At 48.1% G+C, this 15,597-nt stretch overlaps 1 protein-coding gene across 2 annotated transcripts in view; it reads right to left on the reverse strand.

Annotated features, from left to right (window-relative positions):
- The window catches only part of LOC100120252 (serine/threonine-protein phosphatase 4 regulatory subunit 1), a 151,102-nt gene that overhangs the window by 112,676 nt on the left and 22,829 nt on the right, over window positions 1-15,597 (reverse strand). For both annotated transcript variants that reach the window (XM_001603861.6, XM_031925263.2), the window contains one exon: window positions 12,692-12,818. In XM_001603861.6, coding sequence (XP_001603911.1) covers window positions 12,692-12,818 — 127 coding nt within the window. The remainder of the gene's footprint in view (window positions 1-12,691; window positions 12,819-15,597) is intronic.

A 15,597-nucleotide genomic window follows, 5' to 3' on the forward strand; every position in this document is an offset into this window, starting at 1 on the left:
GCGTCTAATCCGAGCATGCGATTCGTACACACACACACACACACTTATGTAGCTGTATTCAGCTGTACACGCGAGTCTGCATAATTCGTACCACACAAGTCGCGGTATTCTCGGCGTAATCTCTAAATCTCCTAATCCCTCTGTATCGTCGAGATACCGTCTTTCTGCATTACCGCGCATAAACTGCACCGTAGCGACGTGATTCGGGAACGTGGGAATCGTAAATCTTCGATAATTAAAACACACCCCGGCGCAAAGACTCTCTCTCTCTCTCTTTTTCTCTCTCTCTCTCTCTCTCTCTCTCTCTCTCTCTCTCTCTCTCCAAAAAGCCAATCGACTCGCAAAAGAACACCAACGAGCTGCAGAACGCATAGTCGGAGTAGACATATAGTAGCTCATTCCGGCGAGTCACGTCTCGGGCCCCGAGGGCTGATTGGCCAAGCCCCCCCCCCCCCCGCCCCGTCTCGGCGAGGAATTAGAAGAGAGGCGACGCCATTTCCGTGTAGGCGTGCGCGACAATTTCGCATTCGCCGCTCGTCGTCGCGGCCGCACGTGTATTTCACAACCCTCGTTACGCGCAGGGCCAGCTTTATTATAGACGCCAGTGTGCCGGCGATAAGCGGATCTCGCTGCAGCAAGACGACGACGGCGGCAATATTCTCTCGCGCGCAAAAGGGCGTGGGCTCGTTCTTGCGACGCCCGGCGGCTTCGTACGCGGAGGAAATTCGGTTCACTATATCACATATTATGTACTAGAACATGGGACTGGCTGCGGTGGAATACGGCGCGTGCCGTTGGAAACTCAACGCGCGAGTATTCCGTCCGATTTCGCGCAGGTACTTCCCCGCGGGGAGAAAAAATCGACACCACCCTGCTGCAACAAGTCAGAGGAAAAAGGAAGAACAAGCCGAAGATCCCTGATTGTGGATAACGGGCACGGCGGCACGCGTATTATAACGACAGCCGTCTGTCGACATCATGCACCCGCCGCTCGGCTCACTCTTTCCCCTCCCGCAGCAATCCGCGCTCGCGTTTGCAATCCAGCACGCTGCTGCTGCAGAGGGGGAGGAAGTTGTACGAGTCGGTAGCGACAGGGCGCACGTGTGCGCGATGCATTGAAGGGGCCCCTGGGGCAGGTGTGCGCGCAGACGGCCGGCACGAGCGAGCGAGACTGCAAAGCGAGAGAGAGAGAGAGAGAGAGAGAGAGAGAGAGAGAGAGAGAGAGAGAGAGAGAGAGAGAGAAAGAGAGAGAGAGAGATGGATGGAGATGGAAGGTTCTTATTTCTCTACAAGCGAACCAAAGCAAAGTTGGAGGATCGCAGGCGCGGGACGCGAACTTCTTTCCGAGGGTGAGGCGAGGAATTAATGTGGATCGATAGGGTTAATGCCCGGACCGTTCGCGTCGATGCACAGAGGAGGGCGCGTGGGCGAATCAGTTATTTCGCTAAAGTTTCACGCGATTTTCTCATACGAATTCATCGTATGCGCTATCTCGAGATTTTAGAAAGAAATTGCGAAGCATCAATTGAAATCAAGTTTAATTAACAGTCGAATGAGCGAGGGCGATAAAAGCACAAAATTAAAAAGGCATATCCAACAAGCATCTACCTCATTAGTCCTCCTCGGTTAACTCAAGAAACGAAACGAACACCAACCCCTTCCCCGAAATCCGGATTTTGGCGGGTAAAGCAGAGCAGCGGCAACGGGGCGACACGTAGCAATAAATCCTGCGCATACACACGGCTGCTGCTGCAATTCTTCGAAGACGCGCGCCGGTCGCGTGCCTCCCCCTAAACGACGAGCGAAAAGAGAGAGAGAGAGAGAGAGAGAGAGAGAAGAGCGGGCGCGTGCCGACCATCCGGAGGCCAGGTGTAGGAGCTCCCGCTTCTCTTCTCCCTTCGCATTACGTCCATTCTGCCGCTGCCGCTGTTGAGCGCCTGTGTATGCATACCCCCGATGTTTCAGTAAGGAGGATGGTGTCCTCGGGGGAAATATGTGTGGGGGCCGGGGGTACGTAGCGATGCGCGTGCGTGCGTAGCGTTGGCTTTTTAGAAGGCAATCATTGACACGGGAATCCGGAATTTTCCGCGTTCGGGTACCGAACCGCGTTTCCAGCTCCAAAAACAAGCGATTAACTGGACAATAGCCTTCGGTCATCCCACCCAGCCTATACATCGCACAAAAAGCGATTCGAGCAAAAGATGACGATCGACCACCATCATCGCCGTCCACACAACATGACGTATACATAATGCATCCCACCCGCATACGCAGTCGGCGACGGCATATGCGGCTGTCTTCACAACAATGCGACCGCAGCTCATTTGTCGTTTCACGAAACATATAAGCAATGTTTCCCTGCGCGCGAAAACGTGAATAAAATGTGCACAAACGGAAGAGGAGAAAAGAGCGTCTCTCCCTCAAAGCGAAAGCGAAAGAGAGCGCCGGGCGCTGGCAGAAATTAAGAGCAACCACGGCAGATGGCGACGCGGCGGCGCGTGCCACGCTGCACACCAGCGCGAGCGCGAAACGCCCTTCCGATTTCTTACGAGGCGTCGAGAGCGAGGATAATTAGAAGATGCTATATTATGCCTCCGGCCTGCCGAATTTCATTCCCCGTATTGCTCGGGCCTTTTTACTCTCATCGCGCGCGCGCGAGACACCAGCTAATAAGGCAAAAGCGGCTCTTGCTGCACCGTTAGCGGAGATCGCGCGCGAGGATACGCGAGACTGGCTTTAATAATTTAATTTTTCACTCCCCGGGCCATTATGTGCCGTTACACCGCGCCGGCCGTTTTTTCGCTCGACTGCGGAGTCGAGCTGGCGCGGGGATACAAGGGGTTGCGGGACCAGAGTTCCGTTGAAGGAGGCGGAGGAGGCGGCGGCGGCGGTTGCTTGTGTATATATACAGTCGAGGAAATTGACTTTGTTTTCGGGGGGATGAGTCGCAGGAAAATTGATTCGAATCGCGATGAATGGGGTGTGCTGCACTTTTTTTGAAGCGAGGAGGAGGAAACTGTTGGGGTGGCGAATTTTGCCTCACTGGCGCAGAGGTACACGAGTACGAACTTAAACAAAAAAATAAATATTATTTTTATGCAATGTAAAACTTTATAATACCACGTAGTTTAAAGCTCACTGCATGTTGTTGATTAAAAAACTTTGATAAAACAGATAATACAAGTGTGTACAACCCTGTATATTAAGGCAATGAATTAATGCATAGGCATTATTTACAATGAATTTTACACGGGCGAACATAGACAGCTTACCGGTATAATAGGTACTCTGTTTTACTTTAAAAATAAATGAGAATCCGGTCGATCATCCCCTTTAGGTTAAATTTCATTAATTGAAAAAAAAGGATGCAAAACTGGGTCAACGCATGCGGTAATGAAGAAATAATAATAATTTGCCTGCAAATAGCAGGCTTACCATCCCCTCATTCTGCAGTTCTCGAAAATAACACGCCAAAAATACACCGAGCGAAAAGCAATTCGATCGTGTCCCATCAAAAATAATTCGACGATTCAACCGAAGCTACAGCACTACACAACGTCGGCAACAAAAAGCCGTCTGCTTCGAAAACACGCGATCCGAAAATAACTGAAAAACAGAAAACCACTTCCGAGCGACCGAGAACCATAAAATTGACCAATCAAGAGATCATCCACGAGCGACAGACGGAGCCCTTTGAGCTCGCTTTTCTCTCTCTCTCTCTCTCTCTCTCTCTCTCTCTCTCTCTCTCTCTCTCTCTCTCTCTTTATCTCTCTCTCTCTCTCTCTCACTTTAAAAATCTCATCAGCGCTCATCGATTCGCCGGAGCGTCACGCCTATTATATATAGGTATACCATGTAGGCGAGGAGCAAGCGAAAAGGGCGCAAAAAGAGAGCGAGGCAGAAAGTTTGCCCGATTTGCATGAGCGTGCGTGCGTCAAAAAAAGGAAAGAAAAAGCAGATGGAAAGAGCGTCAAAACTGCACTGGGCACTTTTATTGTTTTACGCGCTCCCTTTGTTGAGTTGGCTCGCACCGGTGATGCGCGCGAGGAAACTGGGTTGACGAAGTTTTTGTTGGCGCGTCATGTTTCGCCCGGCTATCTTTCGATTGTCTGCAAATATGCAGGCCAAGTGACACTTTAGATGCGTATGGTATGAAAATAACTTACGGTGTACGCGACAACGACGCCGGAATAACTCTACATCCCCACAGTCTAAAAGAAGGCTCGACTTACCTGAAACAGAAAATGAAATATGCGAATTTAATTTACGTCATTATTTTATACGGATTTTTGATTATATACGAAGAGGGAAAAGCTGAAAATTACCGATCGAAGTTTTAATACTAACGCCAAACTTTTTGCCTCCGATGCGGCTGGGTCGTTGAATTTCGAATAATTGAAGTTTGTGGATTTGCAAATCAAAAAAGTCTTCCGAAAAGGATTTGCATGCAGTCGGCTCGTTTGTGTATCAAAGGGTCAAAGGATCGAGAAAAAAAAACTATCTTTTCCCTACTGCACTAATTAAACCAGGTACTTTACAGGAAATTTCGCAATTCGATTATTTGATTAAATTCCCGCGAATAAAGTACTCCGCAATCAAGTGCACATTCAGAGCTCTAATCAGTGCAGAAGATTTGTCGAGACACAATGCGCATGCATTCCAAAGGCAATCCAAAAGCGCCTGAAATAATAAATCTCAGTGAAACGCCGGTAAGCCTTTTTGAAAAATGCAGGAGCATAAAAAATGTTCGAAAAGTTGATAAAGGATCTAAAAAATCAGCAGAGTAATGGGTCGATTTCTCTTCCGAAAAAGGAGGGAGCAAGGGGACAGGTGCACGCGTGCGCGCGATTCCTCTGGCAAGCTGGCTCGCGTATAATAGCACGGCTCTCGTTTATTGCGCTCGCTGTCGGAATAAAAAGGCAGAGAGATGCAAAAAACTTGAAATCGCGGTAGATGCGCGCGATACCGATCTCCAGAGTAATACGTTATTTATCTTCATTTCTATGAAGGACCGTTATATGGCGTTTGGAAGCAATATTTTAATTTAATTTTTCAACACGATTATGCTTTTATCATGCGAAAAATCCTGCAACTTCGTAATTATTATTATTACAATTAACGCATAAATTCAAACTAAATAAAAAAAATGTACCGAGCTCGCACTTTTCGAACATCTGCAGCAGCCTCAGCTCGTACACGAGCTCGTGAAAGCCCACCCAGCGAGTCGCATCCCTCATTTTTCCATAACAAGCGTTGATTGACGTTTGTCGCATAAAAAATCGAATCCCAAAGCGCAGGAGACGGCCAGCCTCGAATTGAATTCTCCGTACAGACCCACATACGCACGCGTATACAGAAATCCCAGTCAATCCTATTGATTTCTATCGGAGAGAGCGACGCGAGTGCATTGTACTTGGAAGAAAAAACGATTTAGCGTCGATGATTTGATTTGATCGGATTATATGTTAGCCCCTTTACTCGCGCTCGGCTGTTGCTGTCGGTGACGTTGCCTATGCGCGGGCTCGATCAAGCTGCAGACGACAACTATACATTGCAATACGTCGCGCAATGGAGTGTAATCCATTTTGCATGACCTAAGAATGCACAGTGTATGACGAGCTCTTTTTTCCCGATGCTATTGCCGCGAGTTCGGCTCGATCCCCTCCCCGTATGCGCCTCTGTTTTTGTCTTCTCGTTTTGTTCAGGGTGAGCGAATGGGACACACTGCGCAGTTCTTCTATACGTACCGAGCGGATTGCGAGAAATGAAACTCGCTGCCGATGGAAGTTGTATTTTTAGAAGTGACTATCGATTCCCGAAGAAGGATTTGATGTGTACACTGCTTCTGATTGTTTTTTTTTTACTGATACACTCCCCAGATCCATTGTTGAGTACTTTCAGCTACGTGCATAATTTTTCCTGAATTCAGAAAATATGCATAAACTGTTTCGGAGCAGATGCGAACACAGCGCGCAACAAAAGAAAGCAAACGACTGACAAACCTAATTCAGTTCTGACCAGCGAGCCAGCCCACCCAATGGGCTTACCCAATTTCGCGCGAAAATCAGAATGAAAGTCGGCAAAGAAAGAAGCCCCACGCGTCAATAAACAGGACAATCGACTTGGAGGCACTGCAAACACGCTCACACATGCGTCTCGACGATGTACGCAGGAGTGACGAGGCACATTTAGTCGCTTTGTCATCGTGGCGCGGTAAAAAAAGCTCGCAGCCTCCGCGTGACCAGATGCCGTGTTTCTCTAGGCGTAATAATTGACTCGTTACGTTCGTTGGCACTCGAGAGCTCGCTTTCTTTTGTGGCTGCAAGTTCGATCGGGGAAATAGAATTTCCGTCCGGAGCTGTTAGTTTTTGCCAAACCTGTTTGAAAATTCGAATAAAAATTGCTCTGTTACGGAAGAAGGTGGTGAACTAATAACATACTCTGACCTTGTAATTCAAACAATCAGACTAGACACTCCTTATTTTTCTTCTCAGGAAGGCAGAACGTATGATGCCTCGTGCCCTTTTAGTTCATTACGATTCCTTACTTTTTGCGAACAAACACTGCGTAAACACCGTAATTGTGTGCTACTATAACCGAGCCGTCCTTTTCCTTACTATATCCCTACAAAAGTGCGCAGAATAAATAATTCAGCCTGTTTTACAACTCCGACACGCAGTCCTTCACACTTACTCCTCAGCGAGCACTGCGACAGCCCATAATCCGATCACATCGTGCGTCATTATAACTTCCTCAAAGTGGATTGGTCGCGCCTTTTCGTCTCGCGCGCCGCCCGTCCTACAAAATATCGGAAAGAATGAAGTTTCTCGTCGCGAAGAACAGGCAGCGACTGGCTGCTCCTTAATTTTCATTCCTATCGGTGATCGCTTCTTTTATTTTTATATCCGCGACAACGACGACGGCGTGAATACCGAAAGGGAGAAGAAGGACGACGACGACGCGATATGGATTTCAGACCGACCAAGGTGACAAATTGAGCGGCGAGGGGCGCGGAGAATCTGTCCGGAGACGACGGACGGAGGGGCTAGAGTTTTTCGCAAGTGCAAAAGTGCCGGGATTATTTGGGAGCTTGAAGCTCTTGAACTCTTTGTTTTCGGCGAGAGGCGGAAGGGGAAATTCGGTAAACATTAAAAAAAGTTCAGACATAAGCCTACTCAAACGATTTCGAACATTTTAACGAAACCATATCTCAGTCATCACATCAGCGACGAAAAACGAAGACAGCAAAACGCTTACAGCAACAAAGCCGACTCGTGTCGCTCGGCGATACATTATACGGTTTGGCTGGTGGAGCAGCGGCTCTCATCTGCGCTGCAGCGCGCCTCTAGTAACAATGTCGTCTTTATAGCATCGAACATGTACCTCCAAAAATAGAGGCGAGGGTGGCAGCGCGCAGGATGGAGACAAGCCGAAGCCGCGAGGAATAAGAAAACTTGAAAACGCAGACGCGCATCGATATATAGCATAAAGCTACTGCTGGCAGTGGGAAGAGTAGTGTCCAGTTTTCACGGTTCGAAGACCCGAGGCAGACGCTGCGCCAGACGCCGCGGACTATAACTGGCCATTGGGTTAGGTTAGTTGGCTGGTCGTAACTAGCTTCGTCAGCCCTCTCTCTCTCTCTCTCTCTCTCTCTCTCTCTCTCTCTCTCTCTCTCTCTCTCTCTCTCTCTCTCTCTCTCGCAAACGGGTCACGCTAGGATGCTCCCAGTCGCGCCGCGCCAATTATAATTCTCCCGAAATCATTTTACATTTATCAAAAGCGCCGCGCCGGAGAGCGAGAGAGTCTGGAGGACGGGGGTGGCTCGCTGTCTGCGATGACGATTTCACGCGGGTAAAGTTGTCGCGAGCTTAGTAGTCTGCAGCTTTATATTCATAGATTTTTGTGTAATTTAGCAAGACAGTTGTGCCTCAACTATTGTCTTCGCTGATGCGCCAGTTGACGCGTCTAATTGGGCCATATTGCGGAGCATTTCGAATTCTATCGATTATATTCATGTTTGAATCCTCGGGGATATCGACTATCAATGAACTGCGCGCTGCCCGAATCAATTTATAAGTTTACTCGCTAGAGCACCTAATACTAATCTACAAGTATGGTAATCCAATTGAAAGCAGGCAAAAGCCCATCAACGGGGCCATTTCTTATTTACGCGGAAGTAGCTAGCATCCGCTGTATGCAAGACAGCCGCTGGAATAGAGCTCGTCTATTCGACGTCATTATTTCGCAGTGCGGTTGCGAGGTCGGAAGCTTCCTCAAAGGCATTTTGCGGGGACACTTTGAAGCCTGCCGCCAACAACAAGAGACGAGAATTTCGCGCATTGCGGAAGTTTAATGTACCTTCAAATCTCCTTTCGAGAAGGCTCTTGCCATTCTCCGGGTGCGCTAACGTGTGCATAAACGATCTCCTGACGCACAGCGCTCGGGTGGCTTTCGACAATGCCATTATACTATTTGCCATGCTGCGGATTAATTCGACGCGATATGCAGCGAGATAATTCAATTTATGATACACGAGTCCGTTAGAATTCTATACACACGTTCAAACGAAAGGTGTAATCGCATTGCGAGAGAAATAACGCCTGATGAACTTCGCTATTTACAAGTTCAGAGAAGCCGTTCCGAGAAAACTAGCGTCCGCGTGAATTCCGACTGGCTTCTCATTCAGGCCGGCCGCTAAATAATCACGCGACCGCATCAGCCAAGAATCACGAGCGGCTGATGTCTTCAGACTAAATAGAAACCCAAGCTACTTCGCGCGTCTAATCTCTCGCAAAAAAACAGAAGCGTTTTATCAGTACCAGTCGCACAGGCTCCGAAAAAAAAGAAGAATTCCGGCGGATCACGTAACGCCCTGCTCGCGTCTAGCCGAAAGAATGCGTGAGAGACTGGCGCGATTCTTATGGGGTTACGTATAAGCTGACGCGAATTTAATTGACGCAAGTCTTCCGAGCAGCCTTGGCTCCGCGCTGAAAAATCTTCGGATATTCATCTCGACGCGCTGGGAGAAAGCGAACCAGAGGAGCCAGACGAAACAAAATGCCGCTAAATTTAATCCCGGACCTTAGGTTGCGTCTGCAACTAGTCTAGACGGCCAGAGATGTAGAAAGCGAACGGAGAGAACTATATACGCGCGGGGAGGAGAAAGTGCGAGAAGGTGTGAGAAAGTCGTAACGCGAAATATTTATGCAAATCTCCGAGGAGAAAGAGAGCCGTCCCTTTTGATGGAGAAACTTTTTTCCTAAGCTTCTTCTTACGCAACGCGATCTTCGAACATTTCGAAGACTGAAGCGTAATTGAGCTATCGAGTTAGGCAGCCCTAAGGAGGCGTACGCGAGAAAAATGACTCCACTTAATTCATCTCCAAATCAGAGGCTACGCGGCAAATAAGAAGAGTCTTCGCGCAGAGATAAACCTCGCACTTCTATTTTAAACCCGGGAGAGAGAGAGAAAACTGCGCGAAGCAGCCGCTGGAAAAAAAGAGCCGAGCAAAAAGAGGCAGACTAGTATAGAGCAGTCGGGTGTATAGCGCTGAGCGCGAGCGAGAAAGAGAGAGAGAGGGCAGAGGCAGACGCTCCAATTTGCCTGGCTGACTCTCTTCGGCGAAACTCGCGGCGCGACGACGTAACGCGCGGGGCTATTCCCTTATTTCTGGACTTCGCGCCTGCGCTTCCGTAAACTCACCAGACGGGATAATTGACGTTATTGGTGCGCGTCGATCTCCCTCTCTCTCTCTCTCTCTCGCTCTCTCTCTCTCTCTCTCTCTCTCTCTCTCTCTCTCTCTCTCTCTCTCTCTCTCTCTCTCTCTCTCTTTCTCGGGCTTCGCGAAGCGTTAAATCAAGAGCGCATAATTTTTTTTTAGACGCCGAAGTACAATCTCTCACTTCAGCTAATCCGACGCACCGATGACTTTGTATATAAATGCAAAGCTACATGATTGCGATGCGAAGGTACATCGTTTCCTGCGGAAGCTACCGGATAGCACCACCGCAACCAGGATGAAGCTTCGACGGTACGAGCGCGCAATTTGCTCGCACTTTGTCCCTGTAATCGGAAACCACTGGAGGTGGCAAAACGCGCGAATTTTCGTAATGCGAGGACGACTGCGGGTATTTCGCGCCTTGGAACTCGCTGCCACTGGGCCGTCTAAAGTCCTTCGCGGAAGCGGCTGCGTCTAATTATGTGTCGAGAGAATTTCGCGAGCTTGATGCCGAGTATACCTGCTGCTGTTAAAATAGAAGGAGAGAGAGAGAGAGAGAGAGAGAGAGAGAGAGAGAGAGAGAGAGAGAGAGAGAGAGAGCGAGAGAGAGAGAGAGAGAGAAAATGTGTGCGATACTCGCAGAGGTTCGTTTGTCGCTGTGCCATTTGCTGGATGATGAGTGCGAAGATAGTTCGCACTACTGATGAGAGTTTCTCGTTTCTTTTCTGTTTCTGCACTGTTAGAATAAAGTTACTCGCGCTCGTTAATTGTCGTTCTAACGTCGAAAACTTTGATTCGGAAACGATCGCCCGAGGCAAAGTTTACTAGGAAGTGGCTTAAGGGTTACGAGATGAGCTAGGTTTACAAGCGACTTTTTGCTATCAGTATCGTTCTGTCATTGAAAGGAAATACGCAGTTCGGTGTCAATTTTCGTCTCGCCTCCCTTGGCATCATTTTCATGACGGCCGTGAGAAATTTTTATTTATCGATCCTCTGAGAGGATTTATTTATAGCACGTATTAATGTATTGATCAACATCACAAGCGTATACATATGCAAGAATGTGACCAGCCTCAATGCAGCCATCACAGTCCCTGGCTCAACCTACAGCACAATCAACCAAGAAAGAAGAAGAAGAAGCAGCCAGGAAGGGTTAGCAGCAGTCGCGCGCCGCGACGCTGACGCAGCGCGTATATTTGGCCGATCTTCTCTCCTCGTTTTCCTCGTTTCCGTGTCTAGCACGGCATAGGCACTTTCTCCCGTGTCTGAAATTGTTGTGTCGCGGTTACGTCGCAATTATCCACCCACGCACTTCGGACGGGGGAGGAATAGAGAAAGAGAGAAAGTCGCCGTATACCAGCGAGTGTGAGTGGATGCGTTTGTGTGTGTGTGTGTGTGTGAGTGTGAGTGTGTGTGTGTGAGTGTGTGTGTATAGCGAAGCCGAATTTAACGGCGAATGGACTTCGCGCAACCTACTGGCGCTTCTCCCACTCGGCTGATACGAGGAGGCCTATACACAAACGCCTCGGTCTGTGCGTCTCTCGACTTTCGTTTTTCGTCTGCGCCGTTGCGCGACTGCCCGATGGAGTCGTTGCGAATTGGCACTTGTGTTTTGTCCCATTTGTCGCGCGGAATTCCGGGAAGTTGATTTTGGGAGAAATTTTACAGAGGTCTCTTCTGCGATCCCCGATGATCATCGAAATTTAGGAAGAGCAAAGCATTCACTGACAATTTTGCACCGGTCAAGTGTGCAGGGATTATAATACCGTTGGCGCGTACGGTCTATTTTTAACCTCGGCGCATAAGGAGCAAGTTAATCCCTCTCACTTCCTGTTTGCCCTTTTCATAGTCTTCATTCGCTTGGCCATAATTTTATTCCAGCGGAAGTCGTCTCAAACGGCGCGGCGTATATTGACCGATAAAGCGAAGCTTGGCACGCCGCTGAGGAAATGCCACGTAAATTTGAGTAGTAAAAGAAATTAACTCACGTGAAAAGAATCATTTGATCTCTATACAATCGAAAGATGAGATTGAAGGCTGCTTTTTCGAATCCGCAGAAAAAAAAGAGTCTCGGCCGATTGACCGCGCAAACAGCGCTTGGACTTGTGCATCGTGAGCTATACGTACACATGTGCACGTAGCGGTACAGAGCGGTGGAAGACAGAAGAGGAGGAGGAGGAGGAGGAAAGAGTCAAAAGTGAGAGAAGGAGGAACAGAGCAGACCGGATGCGCTGACGTTGGCTGGCTGGATTTATGGGCCTGTTTTATTCGTTGCGACGCTTCCGCTCGTAGCAGCAGCAGCAGCAGCAGCAGCAGCAGTAGCAGTAGCGCAAGATGAGAAGAAAAAGAGACAGCAGCAGCAGCAGTAGCGCGGCGAGCAAGAAAGGGAGGGAGAAAAAATAGAGAGGCGCAAAGCGCCGCCACTTATCGGAAAAGCATCCTAACCTAATGAAATGAAAACCTCGCCGCGTGGAAATTCACCCTTCGACCTCTTGCTATATACAAGCGCTTCCGCCTCTCGACACTCTGGGATTTGTGTGTCCCGTGGGAGGAAACGCGATAGCGAGCTTCGGATCTCCGGGCTTATTGAGAGGAGGACTTGCAAGGTTGCGCCGGACGAGCTTGTTGAATGAGGTCATTGATTGGGCTCTCGATGCTTTTTCAGCTCGAGGATCAAGAGCACAAGATTTCAATTTGTGTTCTTCAGCTGCGAGTTTTCAAATTTAAATGTCGAAAAGCCGGCGTTTCTGATGTAAAAATTATAATTGCTGCGTTGCAATAAACGCGTCTCTTATTTATTTTATTTACGAGCTGAAAGGAAGAAGATGATTTTTTTCTTATCAAAGCGCGTTGTAAAGCTGAATTTTATTTTAAAAGTATCAAACCGCTTAATTTAATATTCAACTTTACAAAGGATCTATCGGTAATATTGATGGAAAAATATGTATAAACAACAACGTAACAATGACTCACCTTTCTCCTAGTTTGTCCGAAACTGCGTGCTGAAACAGTCGGTCCATGGGAGTGAGCTGAGGTCCTCCGTCCTTTTCGGAGCCGCTGTCGCCCTGCTGGTCGTCCTTCCCATAATCGTCCTCCAACCCTGTAAACGATTGAAACCTCGTTATTCTAAAATTCGTAAACTTTTAAACACATTCAATGTACAAACGTAAAAAGTCTACCACACAAACGATGATCTCACTCGACATAATGTTTTATTTATTTTTTTGAGGTCGACGAATAAAGTGAATGCTTGTATTTTTATTCGGAAATGCTTGTGAGTTTTCAAAGTTTTAAATTAGATAGCCTATGGATGTTTAGAAAAGTCGTAGACGGGATCGATGACTAAGTTTTCAAAGTTATAAATAACATTTTCAGGCTTGTTACAAACGTTAAAAATAGATCTTTGATGTCGCACAAGAATAGCACAACTGAATAATATATTATTCACGAGTTTTACACGCAGACTTATAAAAACTGCGTGGAATGTATGAAGTACTAGTACTACTGGCGTAAAAGTAGTCTACGCCAGTAAGTAGTAGTGGAACGAATCAGTCAGACCGACGTATTCTCAACGATTTCATGACTATGATAACAAGAACGTAACCTTTAACTCGTTGGTAAGTTATCAGACTTTGCAATAACAAGGAACTAATTTGCACCCGAGTGTCATCTTGTGTCGTTTTAATACCGACTGCGAGATGAATTTCATAAGAAAACACGCATACATTAATGCGGCTATCAAATTAACCAACTTTAGAAACACAAATCATTCCACCTTCCTCGGCTATATCTAAATTTATATAAACATTCGAAAAAAAACCTGCATTATTCAGATAGAAGCACGTGCGAAAGCAACGGAATCAGCGTCAACTCGTGAAAAAAGTAACGGCTCGCTGTAAAAATACTTGGAAACAATGCAGTGGGACAAGGTCGAGTTAAAAAAGGAAGACCTGGATCTATAATTAACCAAACGCAGAACCAGTGTCGCGCTCTAGCTCGTCGCGCTTCCTCTTGCATGCATTAAGCAAAAAGTTCGAGCAGGTTATCTCTTTTTAGTCGCACCTCGCGAAAGCTCCTAAATGACGGATTATGCCGAGTTTCGTCAGAGAGAGAGAGAGAGAGAGAGAGAGCGGCAACGAGCCCTTAATGCGATTCTCGCTGGATCCGCTTTTGAGGGGCGAGACCGCGAGTTTTAACGAGGGTCAAGTCGCAAGAGAGAGAGAGAGAGAGAGAGAGAGAGAGAGAGAGAGAGAGAGAGAGAGAGAGAGAGAACGAGAAGCTGCTGGGATTTTGGAGAGGCCGCGGTGCGCTGCAGCAGTAGACTGCCGTGCAACTCTCAGAGCTTTTCAGGACACTCGCGGGGGCATTAAGTCAATGTCTAGAGATAGGCTCTTAGCTCTCTGATTTGTCCTGCTTTCCATTGCTCAGTCCAGGCACGAGCTTCACGCCTCTTTAAAAACGGTAAAACTTTTCGCACAGTTTGCGACTGCTCGCGTGTATAATAATTTCGAACGAAGTTGAGTTATGTTCGCAAAGCTCGCACTGTATGCGACAAAATATTCGATTCGGTCGAGTGCTCTACCAAAACGTCTAGAAGAGCTCGATTACGCGCTGTCCTATGACGAGGGACAGAGACAGAGCGGGAGCGAGAATTAACAACTTTTCATTCTTTAAGTGCTGGGTGCGTCAGTCAAAGAGTATCTACGCACACGACGCGTGGAGTAACTCGTCCAAAGTCCTGTCAAAGAATGTTCCAGCAGATGCACCGCTCTAGAACCCTGAAAAATCAACCCCTTCGATCACTCGTCGCAAATAGCTTACGCGCGTCCGTTCAGCCAGTTCGGAAAGGAGAAGCTCGTCCGAGCGGATCAATCGCGATTGACGATCGGCCGCGTTTAACCCTTGCGACGACTCGGTGAAAGAGAGAAAGTACGTCGTCAGAGACTCCTCTATCTCTCCCTCTCTGCCTGTCCGCGGCAGATACACACACTCCACACCAGCCCGCGCACTCGACTCTTTTCTCTCATTCTCCGTCTTCGTTAATCCTCCCTTTCGCTCTTCGTCTCTCTCTCTCTCTCTCTCTCTCTCTCTCTCTCTCTCTCTCTCTCTCTCTCTCTCTCTCTCTCTCTCTCTCTCTCCCTTGTTTCAAGAGATCCTCTCAATAAGGCCGCGCAGCTGCAGCAGCTTCGGGGGCCTCCAGAAACTCATTTGAAACGCGCGGAACGACGAGTCAAGTGCAGCGCACGCTGCCACCGCGGCGTGTGTTAGAGTCAAGGAGGAGAAGCTACACATGCATCAGCAGCAATGCTGCACAGGAGTTTGGAAAACGCTGCCAACGGTCTGCGCGACGGATTATCATTCGATCGATACAAAAACAGCATCGCTTACGCCAAAAAGACATTGAAATGTCGTAGAGGTTACGCAACGCCGAATACTATAAACCCTGGATCGTAACTTTCACGAGTATACTGCCATTATGCAGATGACGTTTTGCGTAATCGCGAGCAGCAGCGTATCGGTACGAGGAAGATCCTCGTCCTCGCCGTGCGAGTGTATACTGCAGTGTCGTCAGAGTTTTCCCCATTGTGTGTCGTGCTCGCCGCGACGACGTGTACACGCGTCTGATAATTCGCCGGGGACAAGACGAGTATGTTTCCCGATTACAACGGGCACGGACCGGCGCCAAAACTTAAGCAGGTGAAAAATGGCCGCGGCCGCATGCAAAAACACGATAACGAGGAGCCGAAAGAAAAGCCGCGGGGAAAATGAAAAGTGGAGGGACGCGAGAAAGGAGTAGGAAAAGATAGAGAGAGAGAGAGAGAGAGAGAGAGAGAGAGAGAGAGCCGAGGGGCGTGGCAAGATGAATGATCGCAAGACGC

The sequence above is a fragment of the Nasonia vitripennis genome, chromosome 1, assembly GCF_009193385.2.
Source record: "Nasonia vitripennis strain AsymCx chromosome 1, Nvit_psr_1.1, whole genome shotgun sequence".
NCBI lineage: Eukaryota > Metazoa > Arthropoda > Insecta > Hymenoptera > Pteromalidae > Nasonia > Nasonia vitripennis.